General features: G+C 36.6%; 1 protein-coding gene across 5 annotated transcripts in view; it reads left to right on the forward strand.

The window, feature by feature from the left end:
* VPS13B (vacuolar protein sorting 13 homolog B) overlaps window positions 1-17,859 on the forward strand; it is a 667,453-nt gene that overhangs the window by 44,116 nt on the left and 605,478 nt on the right. For all 5 annotated transcript variants that reach the window (XR_008793959.1, XM_056124953.1, XM_056124949.1 and 2 more), the window contains exons 6-11: window positions 1,697-1,871; window positions 6,751-7,019; window positions 12,501-12,596; window positions 13,069-13,191; window positions 14,183-14,320; window positions 16,178-16,265. Coding sequence is in view for 4 of the 5 variants with exons in the window: in XM_056124953.1 (XP_055980928.1) it covers window positions 1,697-1,871; window positions 6,751-7,019; window positions 12,501-12,596; window positions 13,069-13,191; window positions 14,183-14,320; window positions 16,178-16,265 (889 nt within the window). In the remaining variant the exon portion in view is untranslated. The remainder of the gene's footprint in view (window positions 1-1,696; window positions 1,872-6,750; window positions 7,020-12,500; window positions 12,597-13,068; window positions 13,192-14,182; window positions 14,321-16,177; window positions 16,266-17,859) is intronic.

Below are 17,859 nucleotides of genomic sequence, written 5' to 3' on the forward strand. Positions count from 1 at the left end.
TTCCTGCATGCAAAGCAGGTACCGTACCTGTTGACCTATCTCTCTGGCATTCTACACATTTCTCTGTCTGTTTTGGAGATGACAAGATTTGGGCCAAGCCTGATAGTCCTTGTTTTGGAGATGACAAGATTTGGGCCAAGCCTGATAGTCCTCGGTGCTTATTCCTCACTCTGTGCTTAGAGATCGGTCTTGACAGTGCTCAGGTGATCACATCTGGTACTGGGAATAAAACTGGAGTTGGCTACATACAAGGAAAGCACTTTAACCCCCATACGATCTCTCTGACCCCAATTTTCTGTCTTGTGTAGGAAATAAATATGTTCTAGAGATTCTGCTGTTGGTGAGATATAGGACTAATGAGTACACAATTTAACATTTCCCCATTTTCAAATTAATCTTATTTGCTATTTGTTTTAGAGAAATGCACACATAGTGACCACAGTTCTAAATAATTCTTTAAGAAAAATTACTATAATTGTAGGCTTAATATACATTTAAACTTTTTTTAAGTCCTGTGACTTATGTTGCAAAATTGTTTCCAGAAACATTTAGTGTACATGCTCAGGGATATTGTAGGGTGTTTGTAACCAAGACTGCTTATCACTGGTGGTATTGGTGACAGAATATTTAAGAGACGCTAAGAGAGAAATCTCAAGGAGAGGTTGGTAGGCCTGCATCACATCCTTTGTCTTCTTTCCCCCATTCTCTTACCTCTATTCAGTTTATGATTTTTAGGTCAGCTTCAAGAAATCTATACTTATATTTAATTATGACACTTTAAACCTTCCAAGAACAATGTTCTTCCCTCTCAACTATAATTTGGAGTCTGCTGTCCTAAAATATGGTGATCTCTGTTACTTCTCTTTCGTGTTTCACAGATGCTTGAATGCTCGTTAGTCAAAAGAAACCTCCCAGGTGTCAAGACTCCGGCTCCACCAGTTGGATGCCATGTTTATAAAGCAATAGGAACTCATTTCATGGAAGCAGTGTTTTTTATTCTATTGATGGTTCTTCCTTTTTTTTTTTCTTTTGATACTGGGGTGGAGAGCAGGGAGGGGAGCTTAGACCACATGCAGCATTGCTAAGGGGCTATTCCTAGCTCAGCACTCAGAGGACTAGATGCAGTGCCAGAGATGTAAACCGCTTCAGCAATATGCAGAATGAGTGCCATATTTCCTGTATAGTATGTTCAGTTCTTGGTGTTTCTTCAGGGAGAACTTTACTGTGTATCCTTTTTTGCTTGTCATTAATGTTTTTAATAATTTCATGTAAATTTAGTTTTAATTTTTTTGTAGCCGTCACTCTTGGCTATCTCTCTGGCCACAGCTATAGATTTTGTGCCATGGGTAAAGAGCTTTCTTGAAGTTTGTTATAAGGCTTGAAAATTTGTTTTACTTTTTTTTAATATATTTGACAATATTTATCCTGAATCTTAGTGTGAATATATAATTTCATTAACATTTTATGTGCACTTAATATTGATTTAGTTTCTAAAGTTTATTGTAATAAACTTTTAAGTTTAAGTAAATTTAATTCCTAAGATTTAATTTTAGCATAAATGTTAGAGATGTTTAGGTCTGTATTGTTTTTCTTATGGTATTTCGTTTGAAAACCTTCAACATTTCTCTGTAATATTAAATGTTACTCTCTTTGAACATAAGTTTGTTGATTATTGTTACTATTTTTTGTACTGCAGATTCATACCTTAGTAGAGAGCTTGAAACTTTCCATCACAGATCAGCAGTTGCCAATGTTTATCCGAATAATGCAACTTGGTATTGCTCTTTATTATGGCGAAATAGGTAATTTTAAAGAAGGAGAAACAGAGGACTCTACCTGTCACAATAAAGATATGTTAGGGAACATTACAGGTAAGTGTATTAAAAATGTTATTTTCTAAATCCTTTTGAAAAAGTGTTTTCACCATTATGAAACATAGAAAAACACACTAGATTACATTTTGCAGTATTCTAATGTGATAAAATATTTTTAGTTTTTTAATATTCTAATTTTCTTCATTATGCCCTATTTCATTTTCTGATTTGGTTTTTGTTTTTGGTCCATGCCTGTTGATGCTCAGGGCTTACTTCTGGTTCAGTGCTCGGGGAATCTCTTGGCAGAACTTGGGGGACCATTTGTGGTGCCAGGGACTGACTGCAGGCAAGGCAAGCATCTTACTCCTTGTACTATCTCTCAGGTTCCTATTCCAATTTTTTATAAGTGCTAGAATAATTTTTATGTTTCTAGTTGGTTTTAAGTGTTCAGAATGTACTGTCACTGTCCTCCCATTGTTCATCGATTTGCGCGAGCAGGCCCAGTAACGTCTCTGTTGTGAGAATTGTTGTTACTGTGTTTGGCATATCCAATACATCACGGGTAACTTGCCGGGCTTTGCTGTGCGGGCAAATTAGTATTGGTAGCTTGCTGGGCTCTCCGAGAGGGGCGGAGAAATCGAACCCAGCTTGGCCAGGCTGGCTGCGCTCAAGGCAAATGCCGTACCACTGTGCTATCACTCCAGAATGTACATATATAGAATTTAGCATAGTGTAACCTTATTTTTCTCCTTAGTATTAGTATTTTTTTGGATAATTTTTTCAAAATTATTCCAAAAATTAGTTTAATTTTTCCAGTTACAGTATTAGTTAATTTTCAGCTAATATTTTCCAAATGTTTTCCAAGACTTGTATTAAGTTATATATCTTTGACTAGTACTTAATTTTATACATAGTTATTTATGATTGATAATTAATTTTAATGAGCTATTCTTCATTACAAGATACCTTGTGGCTTAATTGACATAATTCATATGCTTTAGAATCTACTGTGTTTAGGCCATTATTGTTGGTAATGTGGGATAAATGAAGAGATAAAAAGATGCTTTCCCATTCATTAAACTCTTAAAATTTTTATCAAACTGTCAGATTTTATTTTTGTGAAATTAATGCCTGTTTTACACTTTTATCAACAGTGTCTTAGAATTTCAGTTGCTCTGCATTCTTGCTAACATTTAGTGCAGTTAATCTATTTTTGTTTTTTAACATGCTTATAAATGTTTTGTGGTATCCTTAGAGGACTTAATTATTATTTTTCTGTTGAACCTTTATTTTGATTTTTCGTGAACCTATTGGCCTTTAATGTATGCCCATTGTAAAGTATATGTTAAGTGTTAGCCTGTTTTAAATCTTTTTTTGGTTTCATTCCTAAATTTGTAGGTGTTCATTATAGATTATCTAAAGTCACATCCTTGTCATATGCATTGCATAGTTTTATTTTTCCAACCTAAGTTTGAAAAATAGTATCTTTTAATTTCTAATTTTAATTCTGTTTAGATTTTCAAATAATTATTTCCTGAGTAGACCCTTTCAATTTTCTTTGCCACTCCTGGCAATTGCTCAGGGCTACTCCTAGATTTTTTTTTTTTTAAGATTTTTAAGAAAAATTTTGATGAGATATAGTTAAAATATAATTTTTTATAACTATTGTTTTGTGTGACATGTTGTTATGAGTACTTGCACTTTGAAAAAGAGAGAAAGTAGTCTTTTAATTAGTTTCTGGAGGAGTCTGATTTTGTTTTCTCATCTTTCTAAAGTGTGGAACCTTTACTGTTATTATGTGTGATGTGTTTTCCTCAGTCACTCAAGTGAGGCTCAGGGGATCTCTTCTCAGATGGGATTATGTATTTTGATTTTGTTGTGTTGTGGTGTCATTTTTTTCATGTTTACATGTATTTGGAAACTTTATTACTCTTTTTACCTTTTAATTTTGGGTGGCCAGTGGTTCAGTGCCTAGTTGCAGGAGATGGTGTTGTCTGGGCACTGTGCTGTTGTGCCAGGATTCCCTGGGCAGCCCTGGCAGTGCTCAAGAACCTCCAGGGCTCCACGTGGGTATGATTTGCTTGGCATTCAGCTGGGGTTGACCACATGCAAGGCAATGATCAAATCTATGGGTTTAGACCTGTGAATTAATAATTTTAATACCATAATTAGAACCATTAGTTGCATAAATTTTCTTAGTTATCGTGGTAAATTCTTCTCTCTCCTTTAGTAATTCTAGTTACTTTTATTTAGTTGGCTTGAAATTTGACAGATCTTTCTGGTGCTTTGTTCATTTTTTTTCTCTTTTTTCCCCTTTCAATTTAAAAAAGAAACTCAGATCAGTGCTGCAGTGTTGTATATCTGAAACTTATTTATGAAAGACTTTTGTAAATCACAGTGCTTTATTATGTTTTCAAAAAAGAAAAACAATAAACTTCCTAATATTCTGTATCAAAATTTCTTTTAATCTTATATAATTTATTTTTTTATTGTAGAAACCATTATTTTGGTATCTAGAAGTTCAGTTTGAATTAAAAACTGTATATCTTGAGACTAGAGATATAAAACGGGATAAGCTAGTTGCCTTACATATTGTCAATCCAAAGTGGATATCTCTGGCAGCACATATGGTTCCCTGAGCCTCACTGTGAATGATCCCTGAGCACAGAGCCAGAAGTATACTCTGAGCACTGTCAGCCATGGCCTCCTCCAAAATGCCTCAAAACAAATATATCTTCCTTATCAATTCATGTGTGTTTTCAGTATTACTACATTTTATTTACATACCTGTTTTAGAATTCTTTTTAATTTTTATTTATTTTATTTTTTCATTTTTTATAATTTTATATTTATTGAATCACCGTGAAAGCAGTTACAAAGCTTTTGGGTTTAAATCTTGGTCATACAATCAAACACCTGTACCTTCACCAGTGCCCATTCTCTACCCCCAAAACCCCATTGTACCCCCATCCCACACCCTTCCCCTACCTGTGGGGCAGATGATTTCCACATTATTCTCTCTCTACTTTGATCACATTCAATATTTTGACACCAGACCCACCATTATTATTTGGGATTTTACTCCAACACTCAGATCTGCTGAAAAGGCAACAGTAGACAATTCATTTTCTATTGCTGGTTAACAATAACATATGATGTCACATGGCTGCAGTAGCGATTTTGAAATTCCGAAATTTTAACACTTAAATCTGGAGATTTGTTCCTGAGTCTCCGGGATCATGGCCGTTAAGCAGCTTGATCAGGCGCCATAGAGGCCGTTAATGGATGGCAACTCGGGGTCTCGTTGGGACAAGGAGGAATGGGTTGGATCCACCCCCATTCTGTGAGGCCCCGCATGTCTCGTCATTGTGGGCCAAGACTGTCCAGTGGCTTCTGGAGGATGGTGGCCACCAGGCCGCCAGGGGGAACAGTCCGAGGCACAAAACCTATTCCCACCTGGGTTGGCAGGGACTGAATGCATTTTTTCCAAAAGCCGTTGGGTTTCGAGATTTGTTTTTGAGTCTCCGGGATCATGGCCATTAAGCAGCTCAATCAGGAATCAGAGAGGCCATGCCTCCAATTATATAGCTGAGCCAGAGGTGGTTTGTGGGTTTGTTTCCCACATACCTAACTTTTGGCCGTTTACTTTCTTGGTAAACTTTGCCCCAAGTTTTTGGGGTCTGGCCAAAGGCACAGCAGCAATTTTGGGGTATCTAGAAGTCTGAAGGCGCCATCAGGCTGCTGATGCACTCACCTCACAGGTACAGATTGACCTGCTGGTGGCACCATACCCCCCCCCCCCCCCCCCCCGTGTTCTTTTTTATTTTGGCTGACTTTGTCCTTCATTCTTTGCATGCTGGATAATTGTTAATCCAGTGCCATATCTTATGAATTTGACCTTGTGGCTGCTAGATATGTATTGTAGCAAACAGTTGTTACTTGGAAGAGATGAATTATTTGTTTTGACAGTACTGGGTATCAAACTAAGGATCTCACACATGCAACAAATAGTTTCCTGGTGAGCCATATTCCTGCTCCTTGCTTCAAAGGTTTTGCATTAGATGCATTAAATATCTAGAAAATATAGGATATTTTCAAGTAGTATGTGTATCTATAGATTTACCCACTGAAGAATAGTTATCTATGAATCTGTTGGAAGCTGCTTTTTTCTTGAATTTTTAAAAGGTATTTTTTTCTGAATTCCATGTTGATACGTTTTTAAGAAAAATTTTTTTTTGATTAAAATGTTGTTGAAGATTTGAGGGAGTTTGTATTTAAAGAGAGATGGAAATTTAAATCTTTAGCTTGCCAATTCATGTAAAAAAATAAAATTTTTTTGTTTATTTATCTGCAGAAAGGGGAAGATATTAATTTATGTAATCCTCTAATAAAATCACTAACATTATTATTTTTCTTAACCTATTTGTAAAAGTAGTTTTATTATAATTATTTCATTTGCTTTATAATTTTTTTATGTCTTATGCATTTTGCGTAGGAGCACTTGCCGTTATCTTTATCATTGGGTTTTTATCAGAAAACAAATACTTGCCTAGGATAATTTTGAAAGATACTGTGTTTCTAAGAAAAGCTAGTTAAACAAAAATATCAACTTTATTTTGCGGAAGTATATGTTTTACTTTCAGTTGCAAAATAAAAAAATTTGTGTCTATCAAATACATAAAAAATTTTGAGTTAAATTGCCACTCAAATAACATTAATTGTAGCCTATACAAGGAGGAGGACGCTACATACAAAAACTTGAAAGTAAAGACATTTGAATTGCTAATTTATTGGTTAAAAAGAATAATCAGTGTATGATTTGTTAATACTTTACATGTAGAAGGAAGGATGTGGGTAAAACACTTCCATAGGATTCACATTTGTAGTTTTCCTTTGAGTTGAATCCTCTTTAAGATGTCTGTAATTTGATTTAAAGGTGCTGAAGATGAAACAAGAATAGATGTGCAATATCCTGCTCCGTACAAGGGCCAAGAGATGTATTCGCATCAAGAGGATGAGCAGCCGCAGGGATGGGTATCGTGGGCTTGGTCATTTGTGCCTGCGATCGTCAGTTATGATGATGGCGAGGAAGACTACCTTGGGAATGATCCTGCATCAACCACGCACCAGCAGAAAGCACAGACTTTGAAGGATCCCATTGTTTCTATTGGATTTTACTGTACAAAGGCGACTGTGACTTTCAAAGTAGGTTTCTTTCTGTTGTGCATCTGTCATCTTCAGTACTTTTGCTTTCTATTAAGAATCCAGCTTCAAGGTTGGCATATCGAATACGTCATGGGCAGCTTGCCAGGTTTTGCCGTGTGGGTGAGATACTCTCGGTAGCTTGCCAGGCTCTCCGAGAGGGGCAGAGGAATCAAACCCGGCTATCTCTCCAACCCAAGAAATAATATTTTCAATTAAAATGATTAGTTTTTTGGCACCCTTTTTGTAAGTTTTTTTAAAAAAATATATATATATTTTCTGCCTTTCAAGATAGGGTGATCTTAATTTTGACTTTGTTTTTCTTTGGCTTTAAATTTTTAAAATTTTGTGCCCCCCACACAGGTACTCTGGGCTATTTCCAGCTTGTTGCTTGGGAGTAACTAATAGTGGTGCTAGGGAAACCATGTGGTGCTATGGCTAGAACCTGCACTTCCTGCAACTCTTTTTTTTTTTTGCTTCTTGGGTCCTACCCGGCGATGCACAAGGGTTACTCCTGGCTGTACATTCAGAAATTACTCCTGGCAGTGCTCAGGGGACCATGTGGGATGCTGGGAATTGAACCCGGGTCGGCCGCGAACAAGGCAAACGCCCAACCCACTGTGCAGTTGCTCCAGCCCCTTGCTGCAACTCTTAAGAAAAGCCAAGAACTAGGATCAGAGAGATAGTACAGAGATTATGGTACTTGCATTGCATTCTGCTGGTCCTGATCTGCACTGCCAGGTACACAGCAGAATTGGTCCCTGAGCACTGCTCGATGTGCCACCTGCTCCCCCCTCCTCCCCCCAATCCCCAAAGAGTAATGAATAGTTCTGGAAAATAGCTATCTAGCCCTCTTTGTTGACATCTAAAAAATTAATAAAAAACATTTTGGTGCCATGGTTTACAATACTGTTAGTAATAGGGCTTCATGCTAGTAAAGTCCAGTACCACTCCCTCCCCCAGAGTGTCCACTTACCTATACCATTGTCCAGGGTCCCTACATCCTAACCCCTTCCATCTCCCCACTTCACTCCCTGGAATTCCAGTTCAGTTTCTTTTGTCTTTGAGCATTTGTTATACTTTGCTTTCCCCCCTTTATATCCCATTCTTTGGCTTTTAATGAGAGCTACAACATATGAAATACTCATGGGAAAAAAATGAATTTATCCAAAAAAACGTATATTAATACCCACCTATGTGCCAACTGTTAGTTCTGTATAGAAAATGCATTTACCAGATCAGATATAAATCATGGCCTTCTAGAAAAGAAGTTACTATAAATGAAGGACATATAATATGCCACTAATTATAAGGGTATTATAGAAAATTAGAAGAAGTTATTTTACATTACTTAGAATGGGAGAGAATTATTCAGTTAAAATAGGTAATAGGTGATTATGGATGACCATAATAAGAAGAGTACATTTAAGCGAAGACCTTTGAGACCTTTGTAGATAAATGGGAATAAATATTTTAGGAAGGGCCAGAGATTCAAATGACACCGATTCTTTGAGTCTCTGGCACCTTGTGGTCCCCTGAGCACTGCCAGGCATAACCCCTGAGTACTGTCAGGTGTGGCCCTCAATCTTCACCCCCAAAATAAGTAGAAACTCTTAAAATATATGTTCCTCAAAGGTCCTGAAAGTATAAGGGTGAGGAGACCAAGAAGAACAGTGAGATTGGTCGAAGAGAACTAATGTGAAAGTAATAATACCAAATGAGGCCAGAGAGGTACTGAGGTTGGGAGAGAGACATCACCTGCATGTGGGTCATCTCAGAGACTTTATCATGAATCCTCAAAGAGAGAGGAAGGTTGGGACTGTGTTTAGCACAATAGTTATAGGATGTTCTGAGTGACAAACTGTATCACTGGCTACTCTGTTGAGAATATATTATGAGAAGGCCCAGACAGGAGAGCAGACAAGGACTGCTATTTTCTTTTATATTTATTTCTGGTTTTGACCACACTGGGTTGGTCATTGCTGGGGGAGGTCACTCCTGGAGGCGCTGTGACTGAAATTTGAATGTCAGCCCTTTGAGCTATATTTCCTGGACAGGATTACATTTTCAAGTGAGAGGTAATGATGGCTTCTCGGATTAGGGTAATGGCAAAAGGAGAAGGCAAATAGAAATTAGATTTTGGATGGACTTTCAATGTCAGGAATATGGAAATTCCTGATATATTTATTATAAAACATGAATGAAATAAATTCTAAGGGTGACCCTTGAGAACTAGGATTAAGTTCTGATTTTGGTAACTGAGGGAGGAAGACAAAGGATTAGATTTGAGATAAAGCACAAGAGTTTGGTTTTTGACAAGTTAAAATACCCTCTGTATATTCATATGGAGTCACAGTCACAGTCCCGGTCCTCCCATTATTCATCGATTTGCTCGAACGGGCCCAGTAACATCTCCATCATGAGACTTGTTGTTACTGTTTTTGGCATATTGAATACGTCACGGGGAGCTTGCCAGGCTTTGCCGTGCGGGCGAGATACTCTCGGTAGCTTGCCGGGCTTGGATTTATAAATATGGTGTTCAGATTAGAAGTTTGTTCTAGGTACATAAATTGGAGAGTCAGGATTACTATGAGACTGGGAATAGTATAGACAGCAGATGATTCTAGGACCGAGATCTGGTCTTAGATGTTCAATATTTGGAAAGATAAGAAAGAAACAGCGAGGGAAATGGAAAATAAGTGAGCAGTGAGAAAGAAACCAGTAGCATGTCTGTTGGGAACCTAAGTGCAATTAATAACTAAGGTGAAGGGTGTAGGTTATGTGAATGGAATTTTGGATCTGTATATGCCTCTGTCTTTGTTTCTCTTCTTTTGGGCATTATGGGTTTGTGTACAGGCACTGAAAGGTTATCATGCATATTTCTTTACTTTCCGCACTCTATCTTGTTTGGACTCTTAAAATTTTGGATCTGTATATGCCTCTGTCTTTGTTTCTCTTCTTTTGGGCATTATGGGTTTGTGTACAGGCACTGAAAGGTTATCATGCATATTTCTTTACTTTCCGCACTCTATCTTGTTTGGACTCTTAAAATTTTCTTTTTCTTCTCCAACTTTATATGTCTCTGTGAGTTTATACTAGAGGCATTTTTCTTGAAAGGTAAATTCATGGGTAAAATCTGTGAAATTAGTAGTACAGGTATTAGCTTGTAAGATACTGGAAATATAGTGGTGGAAATTTCTGCTCTCATGATGTTTTTAATTTAGCTTTATTGTTTAGGTGTTAATAAAATTCTTTTTTCCAATCAGCAATAAACTGTCTATAGCTCTTGCAGAAGGTAAAGATATTTTGAATGGTCTTAAGACGTAAAATAATTATTGTATTTTAGTATGACTAAAATTTAAAATAGACTATTTCAACTAAAGCTAAATGACAACTTGTTTAAAAATTTTTTTTATGGTAGAGTTTGGAGTAAAAGTTACAAAAGTGCTTATATTAGATGCATTGTCTGAATATTGGTTATATCTGGACTCAAAATTGTTTTTGTAATTGAACTTCAATGACTTAACTTAGATTAAAAAATATGGCTCAGTATATAAAATTATGATGATTAGACAATAAAAATCTTTGAAAATACAATGAAAAGCTAAATGTCAGCTATTATTAGATATATTGTCAGTTTTAGGTGACCCGCCCCCCAAAAGATGGTTTTAATCGGAGTGTCTGAGGGAAGTCAAGGATTTAGTAGAAAGCTACCTTATCTCTTTATTTTTTCCTACATTAAATTTGATTAAATAAAATTATTCTGTTACATTTCAGATGCCTTCATTGATAGAGTAGGCTTTTATATATATAAAACTTTCATAGACTGCTGGGGCACTAATGATCTCTTCACTAGCTAATACGTTTGTATTTTTAATATGACAGAATTTTGCAATAGAATGTCTCAACTAAAGCTAAATCACAACTTGCTTTAAATTTTTTTTTCATGGTAGAGTTTGGAGTAAAACTAACAAGTGCTCATATTAGTTGCTTTGTCTGACTGCATTGTCTGAATGCATTGTCATTTGTTAAAAGGTTGAAACGTTTATATCTTTAAGGGAAATGTGTTGGTAATGTGGGAGGAAACATTAGAATTCATTATTCAGTTTGGATTTTAAGAATGTATGGAATTAATTTGTGGTTCATATTTTGGTCAGAAAATAAGGTCATATTTCTGCATTAGCATTCAGAGCAGTTGATATCAATCCAGCAAAAATCATGCCAAATTAAATGTAGCATTTAAAAAATAATGTTGAAAATTGTTCTTGTAATGTTTGAGTCCTTTTAATCAATTAATTACTTTTCCTCTACAATAATTGTAGACAGCTGAAGGTTAATGAAGTTTAAAATATTCAATATTAAGCATACTAGATTACATAATTGTATTTTAAAAATGCCACATTATAAAAAACAGTTCTATAAAGATTGAGTGTATAAAGACTTAAATGAATCACTGTTAAGAAAAAATTATAAAAAATTAGTTGAATATTAATCTTAAGATGTCTTATACTTAGAATCTAACTTTTTTGATTTTGTTGCTTACATTAAGTATTGCATGAAAAGAGTTATCTTTGACTTTGCATTTAAAGATTTTTTATTTTTACTTTCCTTGACGTTTAAAGAATAAATTCACTTTATTGAATAAGTCCAGAATCATTAGCAAACATGGGATAAAATATTTGAAAAAGTACCTATTTTGGAATGGTTTAGATCTATTGAAAGAGTCAAAGATGATACAGAGTTCGCAGTTAATCTTCATCCAGTTTTCTGTATTGTTCATATTTTTGCTATGATAGTACACTTATCAAAACCTAGAAGCCAGCATTTGTACATTACTATTAGATCTCAAAGTTTATTTTCATAGAATACCTTTTTCTTAAACATGACTCAAAACAGGATACCATACTATGTTTAGAAAAGATTGTTTTGCTTATTATTTTACTTCATTTTTTGTTTTTTGGACCAACCCAGCTTGGCCGCTTGCAAGGCAAATGCCCTACACACTGTACTGTCCCTCTCACCCCCCTTTTTTGAATTCTCTAGAGTAGCACTCGTCCAGCAGGCTCTCACTATTTATTGCATTACTGAGCCTACATGGCATACCGTGAGATAAATACTTTTCACATAATGCCTAGGAACCTACTTCAGCAGTAATATGAAGAAAAAATGTTAAGAGAACTGGGATGTTATTTATCAATAGAGCACTTTTCCTTGCACGTGTGAGGCCCAGGTATCAATCCTTGACACTGTTCTTCTCGCCACCCCCAAAAGTTAAAAGGTTTTGATGTTTAAATTTTCTATATGTGCATATTCAACCTTTGTACCATTGATACACAGTCTGTTACAGCTCTTTGGTAGCTCTTGGTTTCCTGCTTAATAATAAAATCTCCCCCAAACTTAAAAAATTGGCCTTGTTTCTATCAATTTATTGTAATAATAGTATATTGTTGTTTACTAATTTAATATTCTCATATTGTTTCTTAGCTTACTGAAATGCAAGCTGAAAGTAGTTATTATAGTCCTCAGAAAGTAAAATCTAAAGAAGTGTTGTGTTGGGAACAAGAAGGAACTACTATTGAGGTAATCTTTCAGCACTGAAAATATGTACTTTTAATCTTTTGAGTGACACTTAAAGTTGATTTGTAATAGTTTTTACTGTATGCCTAAAGTGTAATTTTAACGTATTTAAAAATTTTTTGAGTTTAATGTTTTTATTTCAGTGTGATCAATATTGGTTAAAATAAGTATTCTTTTAACATTTTACTCTAATAGGCAACTTATTTCATTTTTAAAAAAACTTTAGCTTATGTTCATGTGTTTGAGTATATTAGGGTGCATGAAGTCCCTGTCACTGAGATATAAAGATTGAGCGTGTACTGATAAGTAAGATATTTCTTATTTTAATAGAATATATGGGCTGAGGAAGGATATATTGAAAATGTCATAATCCTAAAGGTGTATCAACTGATTTAGCCTGTGTATGAGAAAACTCTGAAACATTTAAAATGAGTTCAAGTTCTTTCACCTCTTATCTTTTCCTTTCCTTTCCTAGGCCCTTATGATGGGAGAGCCGTTCTTTGATTGCCAGATTGGTTTTGTGGGTTGCAGAGCCATGTGCCTTAAAGGAATTATGGGTGTTAAAGATTTTGAGGAGAACATGAATAGAAATGAAACTGTAAGTCAACTTTTCTTCCTGTTTCTTATAGAGTGCAGAGATAAAAAAGTGCTTATTGAAGGGTTTTGTAAATCATGAATGTAGTGATTTGTATGGTCATGGTCACAGTCGGTCCTCCCGTTCATCGATTTGCTCGAGCGGGCCCAGTAATGTCTCCATCATGAGACTTGTTGTTACTGTGTTTGGCATATCAAATGCGTCACGGGGAGCTTGCCAGGCTCTGCCGTGCGGGCGAGATACTCTCGGTAGCTTGCCGGGCTCTCCGAGAGGGGCGGAGGAATCGAACCTGGCTCGGCTGGGCCGGCCGCGTGCAAGGCAAACGCCCTACCGCTGTGCTATAGTGGCAGGGTGTTTGCCTTGCACGCAACTGACCCGGCTGACCCAGGTTCAATTCCTCCGCCCCTCTCGTAGAGCCCGGCAAGCTACTGAGAATATCTCGCCCGCAGCAAAGCGAGGCAAGCTCCCTGTGACGTATTGGACATGCCAAACACAGTAACAACAAGTCTCACAATAGAGTCGTTACTGGGCCTGCTCGAGCAAATCGATGAAAAACGGGAGAACAGTGCTACAGAACAGTGCTTGAAGGGTTTAAACTGTACCAAAATATCTTTTAGACTGTATGCATCTCTGAGAGAGGGACTTGAACTCTTCCCTACATAAGAAATTATAGAGTTCAGGGGAATTTGGAAAGTTGGTAGCGCTTAACACCTGAATCGTAGTTTCAGATACTTTCCTATTCATAAATGTTTCTTCTTTCTTTTTTTCCATTTATAAAACCTACTTGGAGTTCCTTTGGTTTGTTTAAGAAGTGTTCTTTTTCGAAACAGGTGGTGAAACTGAAGACAACATTTCTTTTTTTTTTTATAGGACTCCTAGTGATTTCTGTTAACTATTGAATGAGTTTTGTAAAACCAAAGTTTTTTTTAAAAACAGTTAAATCATTCATCTTCCTACCCTCATCCCATATTAATTATTTTGCATTTCTTTTCAGGAAGCCTGTTTTTTCATTTGTGGTGAAAATTTGAGTATGAAAGGTTTGACATATCTTACAAACTCATTATTTGATTACCGAAGTCCAGAAAATAATGGTACTCGTGCAGAATTTATCTTGGATGCAGTTCATCATAAGGTCAGAGAATAGAGAATAAATATTTGGGTCAGATTCTATGTTTTGTTTTGGGGGCTGCTTTGTGAATTCTTGTGATTGCTACCATTTTGAATATATTCTAAATACTAATTGCTTCTTGAAAAATTTAGAGTATTTTTGCCCAGTTTCTGTGTCTAGAAGTGTTGAAGAATACACAAAGATCTCTACCTTTGTATCCATGGTTAACTTATGTATTCCATACTGTTTAATAGAAGATAATAGAATTACCTTTCATTCCAGTTAGCTTTTGGGTTTGGGATTAATAGGAAGTGATAAAGGATTATACATCTTACTATGTTTACATTTTAGTATTTGAATTTTCAAAATAAAATTGTATTAATGTACTTTTAATGGAAGAACGACACTTCATAAGACACTTCCTCTCCATTTTCCATAATTACCACCCCATGTTTGATGGAGTTGAGACAATAGGCAACAAATCATAGAGAGCCTGGCAAGCTACTGAGAGTATCCCACCCACACGCGCAGAGCCTGGCAAGCTCCCTGTGGTGTATTCGATATGCCAAAACCCGTAACTATAACAGGTCTCATTCCCCTGACCCTGAAAGAGTCTCCAATTATTGGGAAGGATGAGTAAGAAAAGGCTGCTAAGACCACAACACCCAATAGGAGAGAGAGAACAAAAGGGAATGCCCTGCCACAGAGGCAGGGTGAGATGGGAGGGATGGGGGTGGGAGGGATATTATCCATGGTGGTGGAAAATGGGCACTGGTGGAGGGATGGGTATTTGATCATTGTATAATCGAAACCCAAGCACAAAAAATTGTAAATCTACAACTGTACCTCATGGTGTTTCACTAAAAATAAAAAAGTAAAAAAAAATAAATAAAGAAAGAAAGAAAAGGCTGCTAAAATCTCAGAGCTGGGACGAATAGAGAAGTTACTGGTGCTTGCTCGAGTAAATCAACGAACATTGGGATGACAGTGATACAGTGATACAGTGAATGGAAGAAATTAAAAAATTCAAAAAATTGCCTGAAGAATGGAATAGGTAATTCACTAATCAAGTCTTTCACTGTAGATTTACTTTTCAAAAAAATGTTTTTTGGGTCATACCCTGCAGTGCTCAGGGCTTACTCCTAATTCTACGCTCAAGTATCACTCTTGGTGGGGTCTGGGATCATATGGGATGCTGGGGATATAATCTAAGACGCCTGGTTGACCATGTTAAGGCAAGTTCCCTTTCTGCTGTACTGTTGCTCTGTCCCCTAGATTTAATTTTTTAATCGAAGGTCAGGAAATTAGTATTGAACATTAATTAGCATACGTTCAAAATGTTTTGGTATGTTTTTAGTGTTTGAACTGCTTTATGTAAACGTAACAAAATACTTTAAGATATGTTTGAGAATATACATTATTAGACAGTTTTTCTGATGGTCATGAAAGTTAAGGTTGTACCATCTGCCATTATAGATATTCAGTAACCAGACTTTATTGATAAAGTGATCACAACATCTAGTAAAGTTACCAGTGTCCTTTTGTGTGTTTTATAGTACGGGTATCATTATTGTTAGAATAGAATTTTTTGGATAACTTTTGCTGTTTCAAAATATCTTTTGAAAAAAAAACTTTCGAGTTCATACATATTCTATGTAAGGATGTGTATTTGATTTTTTGACCTATCGGATTTTAAACTGAAAATTCAAAAGATTCTTCTAGGGCTGGAGTGATAGTACAGAAGGTAGAGCGTTTGCTTTTTACCGGGCTGACCTCTGTGCATTCTCTGGCACCCTATATGATCTTGAGCCCTGCCAGGAGCACTGCTGGGTTGGTGGAAAACAAAATGTTTCTTCTGATGTTTTGTTTGCTTTGTTGCAGGAGGCATACACTGAGGTAGCCGGAATGCAGAGGTTTGGTGCCTTTTATATGGATTACCTGTACACAATGGAGAGCACCAGTAGCAAAGGTACTGAATTCTCTCTTCTGTGTCTGCTTTTTCTTACCAGAAACAAAGCCTGTTTCTGAATAACTTGCTCTTTGTCTGGTACGCTTTTAGTTGTACTTTTTTTAAAAAAATATAATCTTGTGAATGTAATTCTTAAAACATTAAATTTTTTAGATTTATTATTGGTTTGCAGTACTCCAAAATTTTGGGAGGACACCTCACTTGTAAGATTCATATACCCACCCTGAAAATTCCAGTACCATGACACTATCAAAATGATGCCTTTGCCCATTCCTTGCTCCATAATAATTAGACATCATTTCAAATGCTTTTCTAAACCTTAAGTCAGTGGCTGAAAATGTTATCTACAACAGGAAGATTTTTTGAAATATAAAGATGAGATTTATATTAAAAAAATTTGGGGGGTCAATCTAGATTCTGTAGTCAGTGGTCATTTCTTTCTGGTGGAGTCTGGGAACCATATAGGGTATTGAGGATTGAACCTGGCTTGGCTGTGTACAAAGGAAATTCTCTTCATGCTATGCTATTGTTCCTGCCCCTAAAGATAAAATTTGATCAGCTCCGTTATTGGATTGAGGAAAGGATGAAAGAGAAGCATTACAGTTGATTGCTTTTTTTGTATTGTTGATATATTGCGATAGCACAGCGGTAGGGCGTTTGCCTTGCACGCAGCCAACATGGCCGACCCGAGTTCGATTCCTCCGCCCCTCTCGGAGAGCCCGGCAAGCTACCGAGAGCATCTCGTCCGCACGGCAGAGCCTGGCAAGCTCCCCATGACGTATTCAATATGCCAGACACAGTAACAACAAAGTCTCCAATGGAGACGTTACTGGGCCAGTTCGAGCAATTGTTACATGTTGATATAACTTGATTGTTAATGATTCTACTTAAGGATTAGTTTTCTAGTTTCTTGGGTAGCCCTGAAACAGTCTTTCTCCTTTAAAGTTATGAGTTTTATACCCAAAATTTAAAGTTATAAGATAAATGTTGACAAACTTTAGTGAGAACCATGGGGAAAGAAAACAGGTGGATCACTCGTGAAAGAACCTAGTTAGGGACGTAGATTTTTTCACAAGTGAAGGTAGATTCTTTGCCCAAGGATAGCACAAGAGTGGAGTTGTTTTGATAACTTTCAGATTTCCTCTTCAGAGACGGGGAAGATTCATTTTCTTCAAGTCAGTATAAAAATCAGGTGGTGCCTCTAGCTTTCCTTGAGATACTGAGAAACCCTCATCTACTCGCACTGGCTATATATTAATTAGAAGAAGAGCCATGTGTGCTGAAAGTAGACTATAGACCGAACACCATGGCCACGCAGTACCTCTATTGCAAACCACAACACTCTAAAGGAAAGAGAGAGCAAAAGGGAATGCTCTGCCACAGAGGCGGGGCGGGGTGAGGGGGATAGGTTGGGGGGGGGGGTGGAAGGGTTACTGGGATCATTGGTGGTAGAGAATGAGCACCGGTGGAGGGATGGGTACTTGATCATTGTATAACTGAAACCCAAGCATGAAAGTTTGTAAGTCTACAACTGTACCTCATGGTGTCTCACTAATAAAAATTAAAAAGAAAATGGACAGTAGTAGTGACTGTT

This window comes from Sorex fumeus, unplaced genomic scaffold (assembly GCF_029834395.1).
Source record: "Sorex fumeus unplaced genomic scaffold, SorFum_2.1 ptg000053l, whole genome shotgun sequence".
Taxonomy (NCBI): domain Eukaryota; kingdom Metazoa; phylum Chordata; class Mammalia; order Eulipotyphla; family Soricidae; genus Sorex; species Sorex fumeus.